Source organism: Lampetra fluviatilis, unplaced genomic scaffold, assembly GCF_964198595.1.
Source record: "Lampetra fluviatilis unplaced genomic scaffold, kcLamFluv1.1 SCAFFOLD_1399, whole genome shotgun sequence".
NCBI lineage: Eukaryota > Metazoa > Chordata > Hyperoartia > Petromyzontiformes > Petromyzontidae > Lampetra > Lampetra fluviatilis.
Window position 1 is genome coordinate 1 of NW_027620617.1, and position 17,858 is coordinate 17,858.

The 17,858-nt window shown below is 62.1% G+C and overlaps 1 protein-coding gene and 1 long non-coding RNA gene across 2 annotated transcripts; both read right to left on the minus strand.

Moving 5' to 3' along the window:
- Positions 1 to 3,513: 3,513 nt before the first annotated feature.
- On the minus strand, positions 3,514 to 11,190 carry EIF4ENIF1 (eukaryotic translation initiation factor 4E nuclear import factor 1). Its single transcript, XM_078884723.1, has 8 exons — positions 11,169 to 11,190; positions 10,736 to 10,953; positions 9,183 to 9,411; positions 7,573 to 7,856; positions 6,994 to 7,108; positions 6,099 to 6,278; positions 3,588 to 3,768; positions 3,514 to 3,520 (listed from the first exon to the last, which is right to left on the minus strand). The coding sequence occupies exons 1-8, from the start codon at positions 11,188 to 11,190 to the stop codon at positions 3,514 to 3,516; spliced, it is 1,236 nt and encodes a 411-aa protein (XP_078740849.1).
- A 14-nt stretch (positions 11,191 to 11,204) lies between these two features.
- LOC144954158 (uncharacterized) lies at positions 11,205 to 17,666 on the minus strand. The gene is made up of 5 exons (XR_013641068.1): positions 16,354 to 17,666; positions 15,720 to 15,796; positions 14,947 to 15,177; positions 13,717 to 13,799; positions 11,205 to 11,515 (listed from the first exon to the last, which is right to left on the minus strand). It is a non-coding gene; the product is annotated as an uncharacterized LOC144954158 (long non-coding RNA).
- Positions 17,667 to 17,858: the final 192 nt, after the last annotated feature.

Sequence of the window (17,858 nt, forward strand, 5' to 3'; positions counted from 1 at the left end):
GGTGAGAGGGGGGTGAGAGGGGGGTGAGAGGGGGGGGTGAGAGGGGGGGGTGAGAGGGGGGGAGTGAGGGGGGGTGGAGTGAGAGGGGGGAGAGAGGGGGGAGAGAGGGGGGGTGAGAGGGGGGGGTGAGAGGGGGGGGAGTGAGGGGGGGGTTGAGAGGGGGGGGGGAGTGAGGGGGGGTGAGAGGGGGGGTTGAGAGGGGGGGGTGAGAGGGGGGGTGAGAGGGGGGGTGAGAGGGGGGTGAGAGGGGGGGTGAGAGGGGGGGTGAGAGGGGGGGGTGAGAGGGGGGTGAGAGGGGGGGTGAGAGGGGGGGTGAGAGGGGGGGTGAGAGGGGGGATGTGAGGGGTGGTGAGGGGGTGTGAGAGGGGTGGGGGGGGTGAGAGGGTGAGAGGGGTGAGAGGGGTGTGAGGGGGGGGGCAGTGAGGGGGGTGTGGTGGGGGTGAGAGGGGGGTGTGAGAGGGGGGTGTGAGAGGGGGGGTGTGAGAGGGGGGAAAGTGAGAGGGGAGGGGGTGAGAGGGGGGGTGTGAGGGGTGGTGTGAGGGGTGGTGAGGGGGGGTGAGAGGGGTGAGGGGGGTGAGGGGGGGTGTGAGGGGGGGTGAGAGGGGGGGTGAGGGGGTGGTGGCGGTGAGAGGGGTAAGGGGGGGGTGAGGGGTGTGAGGAGGGGGGTGGGGGGGGTGAGAGGGGAGGGGGGTGAGAGGGGGTGAGGGAGGGGGTGAGAGGGGGGGTGAGGGAGGGGGTGAGAGGGGGGGTGAGAGGGGGGGGTGAGAGGGGGGGTGTGAGGGGGTGGTGAGGGGGGGGTGAGAGGGGTGAGGGGGTGAGGGGGGGTGTGAGGGGGGGTGAGAGGGGGAGTGAGGGGGGGTGGCGGTGAGAGGGGTAAGGGGGGGGGTGAGAGGGGTGTGAGGGGGGGTGGGGGGGGTGAGAGGGGAGGGGGGTGAGAGGGGGGTGAGGGGAGGGGGGTGAGAGGGGGGGTGAGAGGGGGGGTGTGAGGGGGGGGTGTGAGGGTGGTGAGGGGGGGGTGAGAGGGGTGAGGGGGTGAGGGGGGTGTGAGGGGGGTGAGAGGGGGGGTGAGGGGGGGGTGAGAGGGTAAGGGGGGGGGTGAGAGGGTGAGGGGGGTGGGGGGGTGAGAGGGAGGGGGGTGAGAGGGGGTGAGGGAGGGGGTGAGAGGGGGGTGAGAGGGGGGGGTGAGAGGGGGGGTGTGAGGGGTGGTGAGGGGGGGGTGAGAGGGTGAGGGGGGTGAGGGGTGTGAGAGGGGGGTGAGGGAGGGGGTGAGAGGGGGTGAGGGGAGGGGGGTGAGAGGGGGGGTGAGAGGGGGGGTGAGAGGGGGGGTGTGAGGGGTGGTGATGGGGGGGGTGAGAGGGGTGAGGGGGGTGAGGGGGATGTGAGGGGGGGTGGGGGGGGTGAGGGGAGGTGAGAGGGGGGGTGAGGGGGGGGTGAGGGAGGTGAGAGGGGGGGTGAGGGGGGGGGGCGGTGAGAGGGGTAAGGGGGCGGGTGAGAGGGGGGGTGAGGGTGGGGGTGGGGGGGGTGAGAGGGGAGGGGGGGGTGAGAGGGGGGGGGTGAGAGGGGGGGGTGAGAGGGGGTGGTGAGAGGTCGTGTGACTGTGATGGAGTCTGTGCCTCTCTCTCTCTCCCCGTGGTGAGATGTTGACTACCTCGCCTGGTACGCAGGAGGTCGTGGGTTCGATCCCGACCCTGTTAATTGTGTGTTGACCGACTCTGTGTGTTGCATTACATTACATTTCGATATTTAATAGGTTATTTAATTTTAGTGCGTCTTTCTCCTAATTTTAAAGCTTGCGTACCCGTACCATGTCGTTGTCCACTCATTGACATGCAAATTTTTTCTCTGCCCCCTCCGTCTCTCCGCCCCCTCTCTATATTTAAGGCCTCGTCACAGAGACGACCTCTCTCTTTGTGCCGATACGTGTTCTCTCTCTCTCGTGTATCTTCATGATGTCTGTCTGATTTCGATTTAAAGCTTTCGTGACTGCAGCAGGGATTCATCTTCTTGGTTCTTTCGGTAAAGTCGTCACGTAGAAGGGAAGTAATAAAATAATAAAAATAAAACATAATAAAATAATTCTATTCAAAGCTTTCGTGACTGCAGTGGATTCATCTTCTTGGTTCTTTCGGTAAAGTCACGTAGAAGGGAAGTAATAAAATAATAAAAATAAAACATAATAAAATAATTCTATTCAAAGCTTTCGTGACTGCAGCAGGGATTCATCTTCTTGGTTCTTTCGGTAAAGTCGTCACGTAGAAGGGAAATAATAAAATAATAAAAATAAAACATCATAAAATAATTCTATTTAAAGCTTTCGTGACTGCAGCAGGGATTCATCTTCTTGGTTCTTTCGGTAAAGTCGTCACGTAGAAGGGAAATAATAAAATAATAAAAATTAAACATCATAAAATAATTCTCACGACGTTTCGGCCACAACAAGAGAAGACAGAGTCTGTCTCCCCGACAGACCTGTTCTTCACCTGATGACGGCTGCTTGCGTTGTGGCCGAAACGTCGTGAGAATTATTTTATTATGGTTTTACTTTTATTATTTTATTACTTCCCTTCTACGTGATGCCTTTACCGAAAGAACCAAGAAGATGTCCGTCTGCTTATATGTCCGTCTATAGTTTTCTGGTTAGATTTTTGTTGCCATTTCTTTTATACCCGATGACGATTGCTTGTGTTGCACTCGAAACGTTCAAATTGAATCACCAATCACCGACCATGCACTGCTACTGCTGCTGCTACACCCCGTTAAACGTGGTCTAACAAGTAGGAAATGCTTGCGGGTCGAGGGGTGGTGGTGCGTGAAGGTTTGGTAAGAACCGTGCTCACACACCTGCAGTAGATTCTTCATGGCGAGATCGGAGGAATTCTCAGCCTAGGGAGGAGACGCAGACACACGGAGAGAGACACACGGAGAGAGACACACGGAGAGAGACACACGGAGACCGGAGGCACACACCACCACACGACGAGTGACGACACAGACACACAAGCAGACATGGAGAGAGACAGTCATGAACATGGTAATACAACCATCACTGCTCACCTCAGGTGACCAGTGCTGACACAGCCACGTGAACCCCACCCACACGGCCACCCGTGAACCCCACCCACCCACCCACCCACACGGCCACCGTGAACCCCACCCACCCACCCACTCACACGGCCACCGTGAACCCCACCCACCCACCCCACACGGCCACCGTGAACCCCACCCACCCACCCACACGGCCACCGTGACCCCCACCCACCCACCCACACGGCCACCGTGAACCCCACCCACCCACACGGCCAACCGTGAACCCACCGGCCTGTGTCGTGACGGCAGCGTGGGGAGCGTTCCCCGGCCTTCATGCACTTCACCAGGCGGTCAACGCCGCCATGTCCGCTCCACCACCACCACCACCGCCACCTCCACCACAGTCCACCACCACGGGCTGGAGTCGAACTGCCGTCGCCTCCGTCCCCCGTCGGCCGCCCGTGGGTGCGAGACGTTCCCCGGCCTTCATGCACTTTCCAGGCCCCGAGTACCCCCCCCGACCCCGCATCGCCTCCCTCCCCCCACACCACCGCCCGGACCCGCCGGCTCCTAGCGAGCGCTCCAGCTCCGAGGCCATGATGGGGGCCGTGGTGGATGGTGGTGGTGGCGGAGGTGGTGGCGGAGGTGGTGGCGGAGGTGGTGCCGCGGTTGTTGACGTCGGGTGGCTGGGATGTAGAGACGCCTCCAGGTCTTCCACGCTCATGACACGGCCCGAGTGGGCTGAGGGAGAGGAGAGAGGGAGGGTGGGGAGAGAGGGTGAGCGGTGTGAGTGGGTAGGGAGAGGGTGAGTGGGTGGGGAGGGAGAGAAGAGAGAGAGACGGTGAGTGGGGAGGCAGAGAGGAGAGAGAGTGGGTGAGTGGGGAGGGAGGGAGAGAGGGTGGGTGGGTGGGTGGGGAGAGAGGGAGGGGGAGTGAGTGAATGGGTAGTGAGAGAGGGAGGTGTGAGTGGGGAGGCAGAGAGGAGAGAGAGTGGGTGAGTGGGGAGGGAGGGAGAGAGGGTGGGTGGGTGGGGAGAGAGGGAGGGGGAGTGAGTGAATGGGTAGTGAGAGAGGGAGGGTGAGTGGGGAGGCAGAGAGGAGAGAGAGTGGGTGAGTGGGGAGGGAGGGAGAGAGGGTGGGTGGGTGGGGAGAGAGGGAGGGGGAGTGAGTGAATGGGTAGTGAGAGAGGGAGGGTGAGTGGGTGGGTAGTGAGAGAGGGAGGGTGAGTGGGGAGGGAGGGAGAGAGGGTGGGTGAGTGGGAGAGAGGGTGAGCGAGGTGAGTGGGTAGGGTGAGAGCAGAGAGAGTGGGTGAGTGGGTAGGGAGAGAGAGAGAGAGGGGGAGTGAGTGGGTGGGTAGGGGGAGTGAGTGGGGAGGGAGCGGAAGTGAGTGGGTGGGGTGGGGAGGGGGAGGGAGAGAGGGAGGGCGGGGAGAGAGAGGGTGAGCGAGTGAGTGGGTAGGGAGAGGGTGAGTGGGTGGGGAGGGAGAGAGGAGAGAGAGACGGTGAGTGGGGAGGCAGAGAGGAGAGAGAGTGGGTGAGTGGGGAGGGAGGGAGAGAGGGTGGGTGGGTGGGGAGAGAGGGAGGGGGAGTGAGTGAATGGGTAGTGAGAGAGGGAGGGTGAGTGGGTGGGTAGTGAGAGAGGGAGGGTGCGTGGGGAGGGAGGGAGAGAGGGTGGGTGAGTGGGAGAGAGGGGTGAGCGAGAGTGAGTGGGTAGGGTGAGAGCAGAGAGAGTGGGTGAGTGGGTAGGGAGAGAGAGAGGGGGACGTGAGTGGGTGGGTAGGGGGAGTGAGTGGGGAGGGAGCGGAAGTGAGTGGGTGGGGAGGGGGAGGAGAGAGGGAGGGCGGGGAGAGAGAGGGTGAGCGAGTGAGTGAGTGGGTAGGGAGAGGGGGAGGGTGAGTGGGTGGGGAGGGGAGGGAGAGAGGGTGAGTGAGGTGAGTGGGTAGGGAGAGGGGGAGGGTGAGTGGGTGGGGAGGGAGAGAAGAGAGAGAGAGGGTGAGTGGGTGAGTGAGTGGGGAGGGAAGAGAGGAGAGAGAGTGGGTGGGTGGGCGGGAGAGAGGGAGGGGGAGTGAGTGAATGGGTAGTGAGAGAGGGAGGGTGAGTGGGGAGGGAGGGAGAGAGGGTGGGTGAGTGGGAGAGGGAGGAGAGAGAGAGAGGGTGAGTGGGTGAGTGGGGAGGGAGAGGGGAGAGAGAGTGGGTGAGTGGGGAGGAAGGAGGAGAGAGTGCGAGTGGGTGAGTGGGCGAGTGGGGAGGGAGAGAGAGTGGGTGAGTGGGGAGGGAGAGAGAGTGGGTGAGTGGGGAGGGAGAGAGGGTGGGTGAGTGGGCTGAGAGGGTGGGCAAGTGGGTGGAGAGGGTGGGCGAGTGGTTGGGTGGGCGAGTGGGCTGAGAGGGCGGATGAGTGAGCCGAGAGAGGGTGAGTGAGTAGGCTGAGAGGGAGAGAGGGTGGGCGAGTGGGCTGAGAGGCAGAGGAGGGTTGGGCGAGCAGATGGGTCAAGCTAACGGACAAATGGTTGAGCGAGCGGGTGAATGGTTGAGCGAGCGGGTGAATGGTTGAGCGAGCGGGCGAATGGTTGTGTGAGCGGGCGAGCCAGCGAGCCGATGAATGGTCGAGAGAGCGGGGCGAGCGGCTGAAAGGTTGAGCGAGTGGGTGAGCGAACGAATGACCGAGCGGGCGAGCGTGTGCGTCTGTGCGTCGTGCGAGCCGATGGATGGTTGAGCGGGCGAGTGGCCGAACGGTTGAGTGAGCGGGCGAGCGGCAGAACGGTTGATCGAGCGGCTGAACGGTTGAGCGAGTGGGCGAGCGAATGAATGACTGAATGGGCGAACGTGTGTGTCTGTGCGTCGTGTGAGCCGATGGATGGTTGAGCGGGCGAGTGACCAAACGGTTGAGCGGCTGAACGGTTTGAGCGAGTGGGCGAGTGACCGAACGGTTGAGCGAGCGGCTCAACGGTTGAGCGAGTGGGTAAGCGAACGAACGTGTCGTCCGTAAGCTCGCAGAGGGCGGCAAGCGACCGCACACGGATGGCCGAGCGAGCGAGCGCGAGAGTCACCCTCCCCTCCACCCTCCGGGAACTCACCGTTTTCCCGAAGTCGCTCCCTGTTGCTCGCCAACTGACCCAGCATGCGCGAGTCGATCTTGGCCCTCTTCAGCAGGTCCACCACGTCCACCTTGCGACCACCGTCCACCCCTCCCACTCCTCCACCTCCGCCGCAAGAGTTCAAGTCGCCCGTTCGGACGGAAAGTCCACCGCCACCCACTGGAGTTGAGGACAGCGATTGCACAACGACACCAGGTTAACGCCAAGCAGAGATAAGCCGGTCACAGCCCCAACCGTACAGCCTTAACAGACCACTGGGGCTGTCGTTGTTAAACAGGAAAGTTCCAGAAGTTAGGACACACACACACACACAGGGCGTATTGATACTGGTAGGAACGAAGTGAACCAGCCTACAATAGATTATATCGTCCGTCCGTCCGTCCGTCCGATGTCCGATTAGGTATAGCAACATCGCCCCCTACTGCAAACACTTGGCAGGACCCTACAACAATCTTTAGACTCAGTGGGGCTTTCCTGGCTAAACACGTGTAACATTCCCTTATAATTCCCCGAGATAGCTTTTAATTAAAACATTTAAATTAAAAATTAACTCACAGCGGCCTAAAGCCTACAGCTAGGCCTAAAGCCTAGAACTAGGCCTCAAACTCTCCCTTCGTATCGTCCGATTAGGTATAGCAACATCGCCCCCTACTGCAAACACTTGGCAGGACCCTACAAAAACCTTTACACTCAGTGAGGCTTTCCTGGCTAAACAAGTGTCATAATACATTATGTTTATATTCTTTGTGGTTATTCGTTCCTACCAGCCCACCCCGCAGGGACCTGTTATTATACAGGGTGGCCCAGAAGTTAGGACACACACACACAGGGCGTATTGTTGTTATACAGGTGGCCCAGAAGTCAGGACACGCACCTTCTCCATCTGCTGCCCCCTGCTGCTGCTGCTGCTGTTGGGGGGGGTTGGAAAACCAGCGACTGAAGCGGCTGGATGATGCTCCGGCACGGTCGCCCATCATGTCCTCGACAATCTACAACAACCACAACAACCACAGCAACAACCATTATCGCCACCACAAAAACCACCACCACCACCACCACCACCAACCATCAAGTGCTCCATGATGTACACCACCACAACAACAATCTACACAAAGGCGGTTGTTGCAGCCACAACCATCATTAAGCCCTCCATAATATACACCACCACAACAATCTACACACACAGGCGGTTGCAGCCACAACCATCAAGCACTCTATGATATACACCACAACAACCACCACCACCACCACCACAACAATCTACACAGGCAGTTGTTGCCACAACCATCATCAAGCCCTCCATGATATACACCAACACAACCACCACGTCCTCCACGATCAAGCATCCACAACTGCAACCACCACCACCACCACGACCACCACCACGACCACCACCACCACCACAACCACCACAACCACGACCACAACCACCACGACCACCACCACCACTCACCGCTGTGAGCTCCGGAATATTGCGATCGAGGTTGAAGAATTCATTGAAGTCGAAGGGAAACGACTGAGATTCCTGCTGCCGATTCTGACTCTGCTGCAGCTGCTGCTGCTGCTGCTGATCCTGCTGCTGCTGCTGCTGATCCTGCTGCTGCTGCTGCTGATTCTGCTGCTGCTGCTGCTGATTCTGCTGTGGTGGTGGTGGTGGCTTGGCAGGCCCAGGACCTCCCTCGCTCCCACGTGGACGCGGAATTGAACCTCCTCCTCCTCCGTCCACCTCTGAGGAAGCTGAGTGAGAAGGAGGGGGGTGGGGAGAGTGTCCGTGGGTGTGTGGGTGGGGTTCACAGTGCCCGTGTGGGTGGGTGGGTGAGTGGGTGGGGTTCACGATGGCCGTGTGGGTGGGTGGGTGGTGTTCACGGTGGACGTGTGGGTGGGTGGGTGGAGTTCACAATGGCCGTGTGGGTGGGTGGGGTTCACAGTGGCCGTGTGGGTGGGGTTCACGGTAGCCGTGTGGGTGGGTGGGTGGGGTTCACCATGGCCGCATGGGGAGGTGGGTCGGGTTCACGATGGCCGTGTGGGTGTGTGGAGTTCACGATGGCCGTGTGGGTGGGTGGGTGGAGTTCACGATGGATGTGTGGGTGGGTTAGTAGGGTTCACAGTGGCCGTGTGGGTGGGTGGGGTTCACAGTGGCCGTGTGGGTGGGTGGGGTTCACAGTGGCCGTGTGGGTGGGTGGGGTTCACGGTGGCCCTGTGGGTGGGTGGAGTTCACGAAAGCCGTGTGGGTGGGTGGAGTTCACGATGGATGTGTGGGTGGGTGGAGTTCACGATGGATGTGTGGGTGGGTGGAGTTCACGATGGATGTGTGGGTGGGTGGAGTTCACGGTGGTCGTGTGGGTGGGTGGGGTTCACGGTGGCCGTGTGGGTGGGTGGGTGGGGTTCACGGTGGTCGTGTGGGTGGGTGGGGTTCACGGTGGCCGTGTGGGTGGGTGGGGTTCACGGTGGTCGTGTGGGTGGGTGGGGTTCACGGTGGCCGTGTGGGTGGGTGGGTGGGGTTCACAGTGGCCGTGTGGGTGGGTGGGGTTCACGGTGGTCGTGTGGGTGGGTGGGGTTCACGGTGGCCGTGTGGGTGGGTGGGTGGGGTTCACAGTGGCCGTGTGGGTGGGTGGGTGGAGTTCACGGTGGGTGGGTGGGGTTCACGAAAGCCGTGTGGGTGGGTGGGTGGCCGTGTGGGTGGGTGGCCGTGTGGGTGGGCGGGTGGGGTTCACAGTGTCCGTGTGGGTGGGTGAGTGGGGTTCACAGTGGCCGTGTGGGTGGGTGGGGTTCACGATGGCCGTGTGGGTGGGTGGGTGGGTGGGGTTCACAGTGGCCGTGTGGGTGGGTGGGGTTCACAGTGGCCGTGTGGGTGGGTGGGGTTCACGATGGCCGTGTGGGTGGGTGGGTGGGGTTCACAGTGGCCGTGTGGGTGGGTGGGTGGGGTTCACAGTGGCCGTGTGGGTGGGTGGGGTTCACGATGGCCGTGTGGGTGGGTGGGGTTCACAGTGGCCGTGTGGGTGGGTGGGGTTCACAGTGGCCGTGCATCTTACGACCGCCTCTGCTACTACTCTACCCCCTTACCCGCTCGCTGCTGCTGCTGCTGCTGCGGTGCTCTGCGCCGGTCGTCCGGCAAGCCGGTGAGCTCGATGGTGTCCGACTGGCTGGTGGGACCAGCGGAGAACCACTCAGGTTCATCGTCGTGGTGGTGGTGGTGGTCACGGCGACGCTGCCTCTGCTGCTGCTGCTGCTGGTGGTGGTGCTGCTGGTCCGTGTAGCGACGGGGTGGCAGCAGCTCCCCAGGGGCGTCCCTCTGCGTGTGCGAGGGCGAGTGTGAGCGGGTGAGAGTGTGTGAGAGTGTGTGGGCGAGTGAGCGTGTGGGTGGGTGTGCGTGTGTGGGCGAGTGAGTGAGCGAGTGAGAGTGTGTGAGAGTGTGTGGGCGAGTGAGCGTGTGGGTGGGTGTGCGTGTGTGGGCGAGAGTGTGTGAGAGTGTGTGGGCGAGTGAGCGTGTGGGTGGGTGTGCGTGTGTGGGCGAGAGTGTGTGAGAGTGTGTGGGCGAGTGAGCGTGTGGGTGGGTGTGCGTGTGTGGGCGAGTGAGTGAGCGGGTGAGAGTGTGTGAGAGTGTGTGGGCGAGTGAGCGTGTGGGTGGGTGTGCGTGTGTGGGCGAGTGTGAGCGGGTGAGTGTGTGAGAGTGTGTGGGCGAGTGAGCGTGTGGGCGAGTGTGCGTGTGTGGGCGAGTGAGTGAGCGGGTGAGTGTGTGTGAGAGTGTGTGGGCGAGTGCGCGTGTGTGGGCGAGTGAGTGAGCGAGTGCGTGCGGGTGAGAGTGTGTGGGCGAGTGGGTGAGTGCGCGTGTGGGTGAGTGAGTGAGTGAGCTAGTGCATGTGTGGGCGAGTGCGTGTGTGGGCGAGTGAGTGAGCGAGTGCGTGTGTGAGCGAGTGCGTGTGTGGGCGAGTGAGTGAGCGAGTGCGAGCGGGTGAGAGTGTGTGGGCGAGTGGGTGAGTGCGTGTGTGGGTGAGTGAGTGTGTGGGCGAGTGAGTGAGCGAGTGCGAGCGGGTGAGAGTGTGCGTGAGAGTGTGTGTGTGTGTGGGCGAGTGCGTGCGGGTGAGGGTGTGTGGGCGAGTGAGCACACCTCACCCACACCTTACCTCACCCACACCTCACGCACCCACCGTTCACTTACACCTCACCCACCGTGTCACTCACCCCTCATCCACCCACCGTTCCACTCACCCCTCATCCACCCACCGTTCCACTCACCCCTCATCCACCCACCGTTCCACTCACCCCTCACTCACCGTTCCACTCACCCCTCACCCACCCACCGTTCCACTCACCCCTCACCCACCCACCGTTCCACTCACCCACCCACCGTTCCACTCACCCACCCACCGTTCCACTCACTCACCCACACCTCACCCACCGTTCCACTCACCCCTCACCCACCCACCGTTCCACTCACTCACCCACACCTCACCCACCGTTCCACTCACCCACCCACCGTTCCACTCACCCCTCACCCACCCACCGTTCCACTCACCCCTCACCCACCCACCGTTCCACTCACCCCTCACCCACCCACCGTTCCACTCACCCCTCACTCACCCACTCACCCACACCTCACCCACCGTTCCACTCACCCGGAATCTCTTGTCCTTGTTGCGGTCTCTCAGGTCCCGGATATCCCGCAGATCCCTCCCATCTCTCAGGAGGAGGTCTCTCCCATCCCTCCCGAGGTCCCTTCCATCCCTCCCATCCCTCCCATCTCTCAGGGGGTCCCTCCCATCCCTCCCATCTCTCAGGAGGACGTCTCTCCCATCCCTCCCATCTCTCAGGAGCTCCCTGCCATCCCTCCCATCTCTCCCATCCCTCCCATCCCTCCCGAGGTCCCTCCCATCTCTCAGGAGCTCCCTGCCATCCCTCCCATCTCTCCCATCCCTTCCATCCCTCCCATCTCTCAGGAGGTCCCTCCCATCTCTCCCATCCCTCCCGAGGTCTCTCCCATCCCTCCCATCTCTCAGCAGGTCCCTTCCATCCCTCCCATCCCTCCCGAGGTCCCTCCCATCTCTGAGCAGGTCCCTTCCATCTCTCCCATCCCTCCCGAGGTCCCTCCCATCTCTCAGGAGGACATCCCTCCCATCCCTCCCATCCCTCATCAGGAGGACGTCCCTCCCATCCCTCTCCAGAGCTTTGATCAGGACCCGGCCACTCCCAACGGGGCGACGATCGACGGTGGAGAGCCCCCCTCCTCCACCACCACCTCCACCACCACCACCACCGCCACCACCGCCACCACCACCTCCCCTCCCACCCAGGAGGACTCTCTCCCCGGCACCAAGGTGTTCTCCGGCTTCAAGGGGATTGCCGCCGGCTGGCCGACCGGAGACTGCCGGTCCGCAGAGGGGAGACACGGGATTCACCTGTGGAGAGGACACACGCACGCACAGACAAAGATCACCCGTGTAGCCTTAATAGACTGTAGGGGCAAGAGCTGTTAGCAGAGGTCGCAACCGGGTACCCGATACCAGAGGTGGGACAAAGTCATTGTTATGCAAGTCCAAGTCGAGTCGCAAGTCATCAAATTCATGACTCGAGTCTGACTCGAGTCCAAGTCACATGACTCGAGTCCACATCTCATAGGTGGGACAAAGTCATTGTTATGCAAGTCCAAGTCGAGTCGCAAGTCATCAAATTCATGACTCGAGTCTGACTCGAGTCCAAGTCACATGACTCGAGTCCACACCTCTGCCCGATACCCGTATGATACCCGTACACAGCCGGGTACGGGTACCCGTTTGCGACCCTGGTGCGGCCGGGTACGGGTAGGCCGTGAGTCACTGGTGAGTCACCGTTTGTCACTCATTTCCCAACGTCTTGTCTCTTCTCACAATTCAAGTTCCTAGAATCAACCCACCCGCGCCTGCAACGTGGCTTCATCCCAGAGGTCGCAATCAGGTACCCTACCCGTACCCGCCTGGGTACGGGTAGGGTATGGGTACCTGTTTGCGACCCTGGTGCGGCCGGGTACGGGTAAGGAATCAAAACCCGTTTGCGACCTCTGGCTGTTAGCGAGCACCTATCAAGGCCGCAACGGCACACGAGGGGGGTGGGTGGCCAGCACCACGCCCGGCCGCCTTTGTCTCCCCAGTGCTAGCGATGTTTACTACACACCGCTACACCAGGTACCAGAGGTGGGACAAAGTCATTGTTATGCAAGTCACAAGTAAGTCTCAAGTCTTTGCTCTCGAGTCCCGAGTCAAGTCGAGTCAAAGATGAGGCAAGTCCAAGTCGAGTCTGAAGTCATCAAAATCATGACTCGAGTCTGACTCGAGTCCAAGTCGCATGACTCGAGTCCACACCTCTGCCAGGTACTCATTTGAGGCCGAGTCGGCCTAGGGGAGGCCCAGGACCGGTTCAGAGAATCGTCACAGGTGTTGGCCCGCGAGCGGGGAAACGAACCCGGGTCACCTGGTGCATAGCGCAGCGTGGCGCTAACCGCTACACTACCGCTCCCCACACACACACACAAAGATAAAGATCCCCCATATAGCCTTAACAGACTGTAGGGGCAAGTGCTGTTAGCGAGCACCTATGAAGGCCGGAACGGCACACGAACGGAGGGGGTGGGTGGCCAGCACCACGCCCGGCCGCCTTTGTCTCCCCAGTGCTGGCGATGTTTACGCACCGCACCAGGTACCCGGGTGCATCGCGCAGCGCGCTAACCACTACACTACCGCTCCCCACACACACACACGCGCACACACGCACACACACGTGCGCACGCACGCACGCGCACACACACACCCCACGCGCACCCCCCCTTCAGACAGGGTCCGTCCGCTGCTGGATCTAGATAAGTGGCGGTGGTGACGATGCCTCTCTGTGCGTCTCTACAACGGGCTCGAGCGCAGCGTGCTCTGTTCTATCATCCACGTCCTCCTGTCTCAGGCTCTGTGCAATCACCATCACCGTGGCCTACGCACTGCTGGATGGAGATCAATGTGGTGGTGGTGGTGGTGATGAGTGAGGGGGCGAGAGCGGGCGGGTGAGTGGGTGAGCGGGGCGAGTGGGTGAGCGGGTGAGTGCGCGTGTGGGCGAGTGGGTGAGTGGGTAAGCAGGCGAGTGGGCGTGCGGGTGAGCCGGCGTGTGGGTGAGCGAGCGTGTGCGTGGCGAATTGGTGAGCGGGCGTGTGGGTGAGCGGGCGAGCGGGTGAGTGCGCGTGTGGGTGAGTGGGTGAGTGGGTAAGCAGGCGAGTGGGCGTGCGGGTGAGCCGGCGTGTGGGTGAGCGAGCGTGTGCGTGGCGAATTGGTGAGCGGGCGTGTGGGTGAGCGGGCGAGCGGGCGAGTGCGCGTGTGGGCGAGTGGGTGAGTGGGTAAGCAGGCGAGTGGGCGTGCGGGTGAGCCGGCGTGTGGGTGAGCGAGCGTGTGCGTGGCGAATTGGTGAGCGGGCGTGTGGGTGAGCGGAGCGAGCGGGCGACGTGCGCGTGTGGGTGAGTGGGTGAGTGGGTAAGCAGGCGAGTGGGCGTGCGGGTGAGCGGGCGTGTGGGTGAGCGAGCGTGTGCGTGGCGAATTGGTGAGCGGGCGTGTGGGTGAGTGGGTGAGCGGGCGTGTGGGTGAGCAACCTGGCAGCCGCTGCCAAAGCTCCGTCTCTGCGGACTCAGCACAACCTCGATGTCATCCTCCTCTCGGATTCTTTCACGGGGATCTGGAGACACACAGAGAGAGAGACACAGAGAGAGAGAGAGACACCGAGAGAGAGACAGAGACACACAGAGAGAAACACACACAAAGAGAGAGACAGACACAGAGAGACAGACAGAGAGAGACAGAGAGAGAGACACAGAGAGAGAGAGACAGAGACACACAGAGAGAGACACACACAGAGAGACAGAGAGACACACAGAGAGAGAGACAGACAGAAAGAGAGACACACAGAGAGACAGACAGAAAGAGAGACACACAGAGAGAGAGAGAGAGACAGAGACAGACAGAAAGAGAGACACACAGAGAGAGAGACAGAGACACACAAAGAGAGAGACACACAGAGAGACACAGAGACACGATTCACCCAATCATGAACTCACCCTCACCCATTCACTCGCACAAAGACAGAGGTCCCAGAGGGAGGGACAGCAAGAGGTGACGTGTGGGTGGGTGGGGTTCACGGTGGCCGTGTGGGTGGGTGGGGTTCACGATGGCCGTGTGGGTGGGTGGGTGGGGTTCACAGTGGACGTGTGGGTGGGTGGGGTTCACGACGGCCGTGTGGGTGGGTGGGGTTCACGATGGCCGTGTGGGTGGGTGGGTGGGGTTCACGGTGGCCGTGTGGGTGGGTGGGGTTCACGGTGGCCGTGTGGGTGGGTGGGGTTCACGATGGCCGTGTGGGAGAGTGGGGTTCACGATGGCCGTGTGGGTGGGTGGGGTTCACGATGGCCGTGTGGGTGGGTGGGGTTCACGGTGGCCGTGTGGGTGGGTGGGGTTCACGATGGCCGTGTGGGTGGGTGGGGTTCACGATGGCCGTGTGGGTGGGTGGGGTTCACGATGGCCGTGTGGGTGGGTGGGGTTCACGGTGGCCGTGTGGGTGGGTGGGGTTCACGGTGGCCGTGTGGGTGGGTGGGGTTCACGATGGCCGTGTGGGTGGGTGGGGTTCACGGTGGCCGTGTGGGTGGGTGGGGGTCACGGTGGCCGTGTGGGTGGGTGGGTGGGGGTCACGGTGGCCGTGTGGGTGGGTGGGGGTCACGGTGGCCGTGTGGGTGGGTGGGGTTCACGGCGGCCGTGTTGGTGGGTGGGGTTCACGATGGCCGTGTGGGTGGGCGGGGTTCCCGGTGGGTCGTTGTCGGGGGTTGGAGCCTTACCAGAAGATCGCCGTTTCGCCAGCGCCCTCTCCCCGTCCAGAGAGCGCTCCCTCTTCCCGCCACCGCTCCCCCCCAACGTGGCCGTGCCCCCCACCAACACTTCGGGAGCGCCTCCCACCAGCACGGCGCCTGCCCCGGGCCCCGCAACGGAGGGGGCGGGGGGGGGGAGGGGCTGGCTCCCCGTCGGGGTAGAGGGATGCGTGCCAGCGCTCGGGGTCCCACACCCCATCGCTACGCACGGACGCACGCACAAGAGTATAAGCAGAGGTCCACAAACTCGTCCACCAGCTTACCCACCAAGTCACCAGCTACCAACTCACTCACCAGCTCACCCAGCCACTCACCAGCTCACCCGCTCACCCACCCAGCTACCAGCTCACCCGCTACCAGCTCACCCACTCACCCACTCACCAGCTCACCCACTCACCAGCTCACCAGCTCACCCACTCACCCACTCACCCGCCCACTCACCAGCTCACCAGCTCACCCACTCACCCACTCACCAGCTCACCAGCTCACCAGCTCACCAGCTCACCCACTCACCAGCTCACCAGCTCACCCACCCACTCACCAGCTCACCAGCTCACCCACTCACCTACTCACCCACTCACCCACTCACCAGCTCACCCACCCAGCTCACCCACCCAGCCAGCCACCAGCTCACCCAGCCACCAGCTCACCCACTCACCCACTCACCCACTCACCAGCTCACCCACCCAGCTCACCCACCCAGCCAGCCACCAGCTCACCCAGCCACCAGCTCACCCACTCACCAGTCAAACTTGTCACGGAGACACTTGGGGCGCAGTTGAGCTGCAGGACTCAGCTCTTTGATCTGCATCAGTCGCTCCTGATGAACGCACGCGCACACACGCACGCACGCACACACACACACGCACACACGCGCACACACACACACACACGCACACACGTGCACACACACGCACACACACGATAAGCCAGCGAATGAGTCAGCATGTGAGCGAGTGAGTAAAGGCGAGCGCTCCAATGAGCGAGCGAGCGAGCTCTGAATGAACGAGCGAGTGAATTAACTCCAAATGATTTAGCGAGCGAATTAACGAGCTAGTGAGTGAACGAGCGAGCGAGTGAGCGAACGAGCGAGCGAGTGAACGAGCGAGTGAATGAATGAACGAGTGAAAGCATGAGTGAACGAGCGAACGAGTGAACGAGCGAGCGAGCGAACGAGCGAGCGAGCGTGTGAACGGGCGAGTGAGTGAACGAGTGAGCGAACAAACGAGTGAATGAACGAGTGAGTGAGCGAGCGTGTGAACGAGCGAGTGAGTGAACGAACGAGCGAACGGGCGAGCGTGCGAACGAGTGAGCGAACAAACGAGTGAATGAACGAGTGAGTGAATGAACGAGCGAGCGGGTGAACGCGCGTGGCACCTTCGAGTAGCGGAAGTTGAGACGCCTGCTGCTCGGAGGAGCCGGGGAAGTCGAGGATTTCCCGGAGGAGGAGGAGGCCAAGGGAGGAGGAGGAGGAACCACCACCACCTCATCCTCCTCCTGACCACCATCACCACCACCACCACCACCGTCATCGTCGCCACCGTCACCACTGACACCGCCACCAACATTGTCACCGCCATCCACACCGATGCTCACACCATTGACACCGCCACCAACACCGTCACCACCATCAGCAACACCGTCACCAACAACGTCAGCACCACCAACACAGTTACCGTCGTCACCGTCGTCACCACCATCACCACCGTCACCACCACCAATACCGTCACCAACAACACCATCGTCATCACCACTACCGTCACCAACAACGTCAACGTCACCACCGTCACCACCACCACCGTCAACGTCAACATCAACACCACCACAGTCACCACCAACACCGTCACCACCACCAACACCGTCACCACCACCAACACCGTCACCACCACCAACACCGTCACCACCACCAACACCGTCACCACCACCAACACCGTCACCACCACCAACACCGTCACCACCACCAACACCGTCACCAACACCGTCACCGTCACCAACACCGTCACCGTCACCAACACCGTCACCACCACCAACACCGTCACCACCACCAACACCGTCACCACCACCAACACCGTCACCACCACCAACACCGTCACCACCACCAACACCGTCACCACCACCAACACCGTCACCACCACCAACACCGTCACCACCACCAACACCGTCACCACCACCGTCACTGTCACCACCACCACCACCAACACCGTCACCACCACCACCACCGTCACCACCGTCACCACCGTCGTCACCACCACCGTCACCACCACCGTCACCGCCACCACCGTCACCGTCACCACCGTCACCGTCACCACCACCAACACCACCACCAACACCACCGTCACCACCACCAACACCACCGTCACCACCACCAACACTACCGTCACCACCACCAACACTACCGTCACCACCACCAACACTACCGTCACCACCACCAACACTACCGTCACCACCACCAACACTACCGTCACCACCACCAACGTCACCACCACCACAGTCACCCACTCCCTCGGCCAGCCCGCCCGCTGGGGGGGTCTTCACGCCGCCCCCACCGCCACTGGGGGGGGGCAGTGGGGGGGGCCGTAGGGGGGAGGGGCGGTGACCCCCAAGGCCCCCCCCCTCCGCCCCACCACCCTGGGGGGCCACGGGGGGTGGCTCCTCCATGGAGAGAGAGAGGGGGGGGAGGAGCCCGTTGGAGACCTGGGGGGGGAGGGGGGGTGACACAGGGGGGGGGGGGGAGGAGACACGGGGGGGGGGGGAGGAGACACAGGGGGGGGGGAGGGGGGGGTGACACAGGGGGGGGGAGGGGAGGAGACACGGGGGGGGGGGGGAGGAGACACAGGGGGGGGGGAGGGGGGGTGACACGGGGGGGGGAGGAGACACGGGGG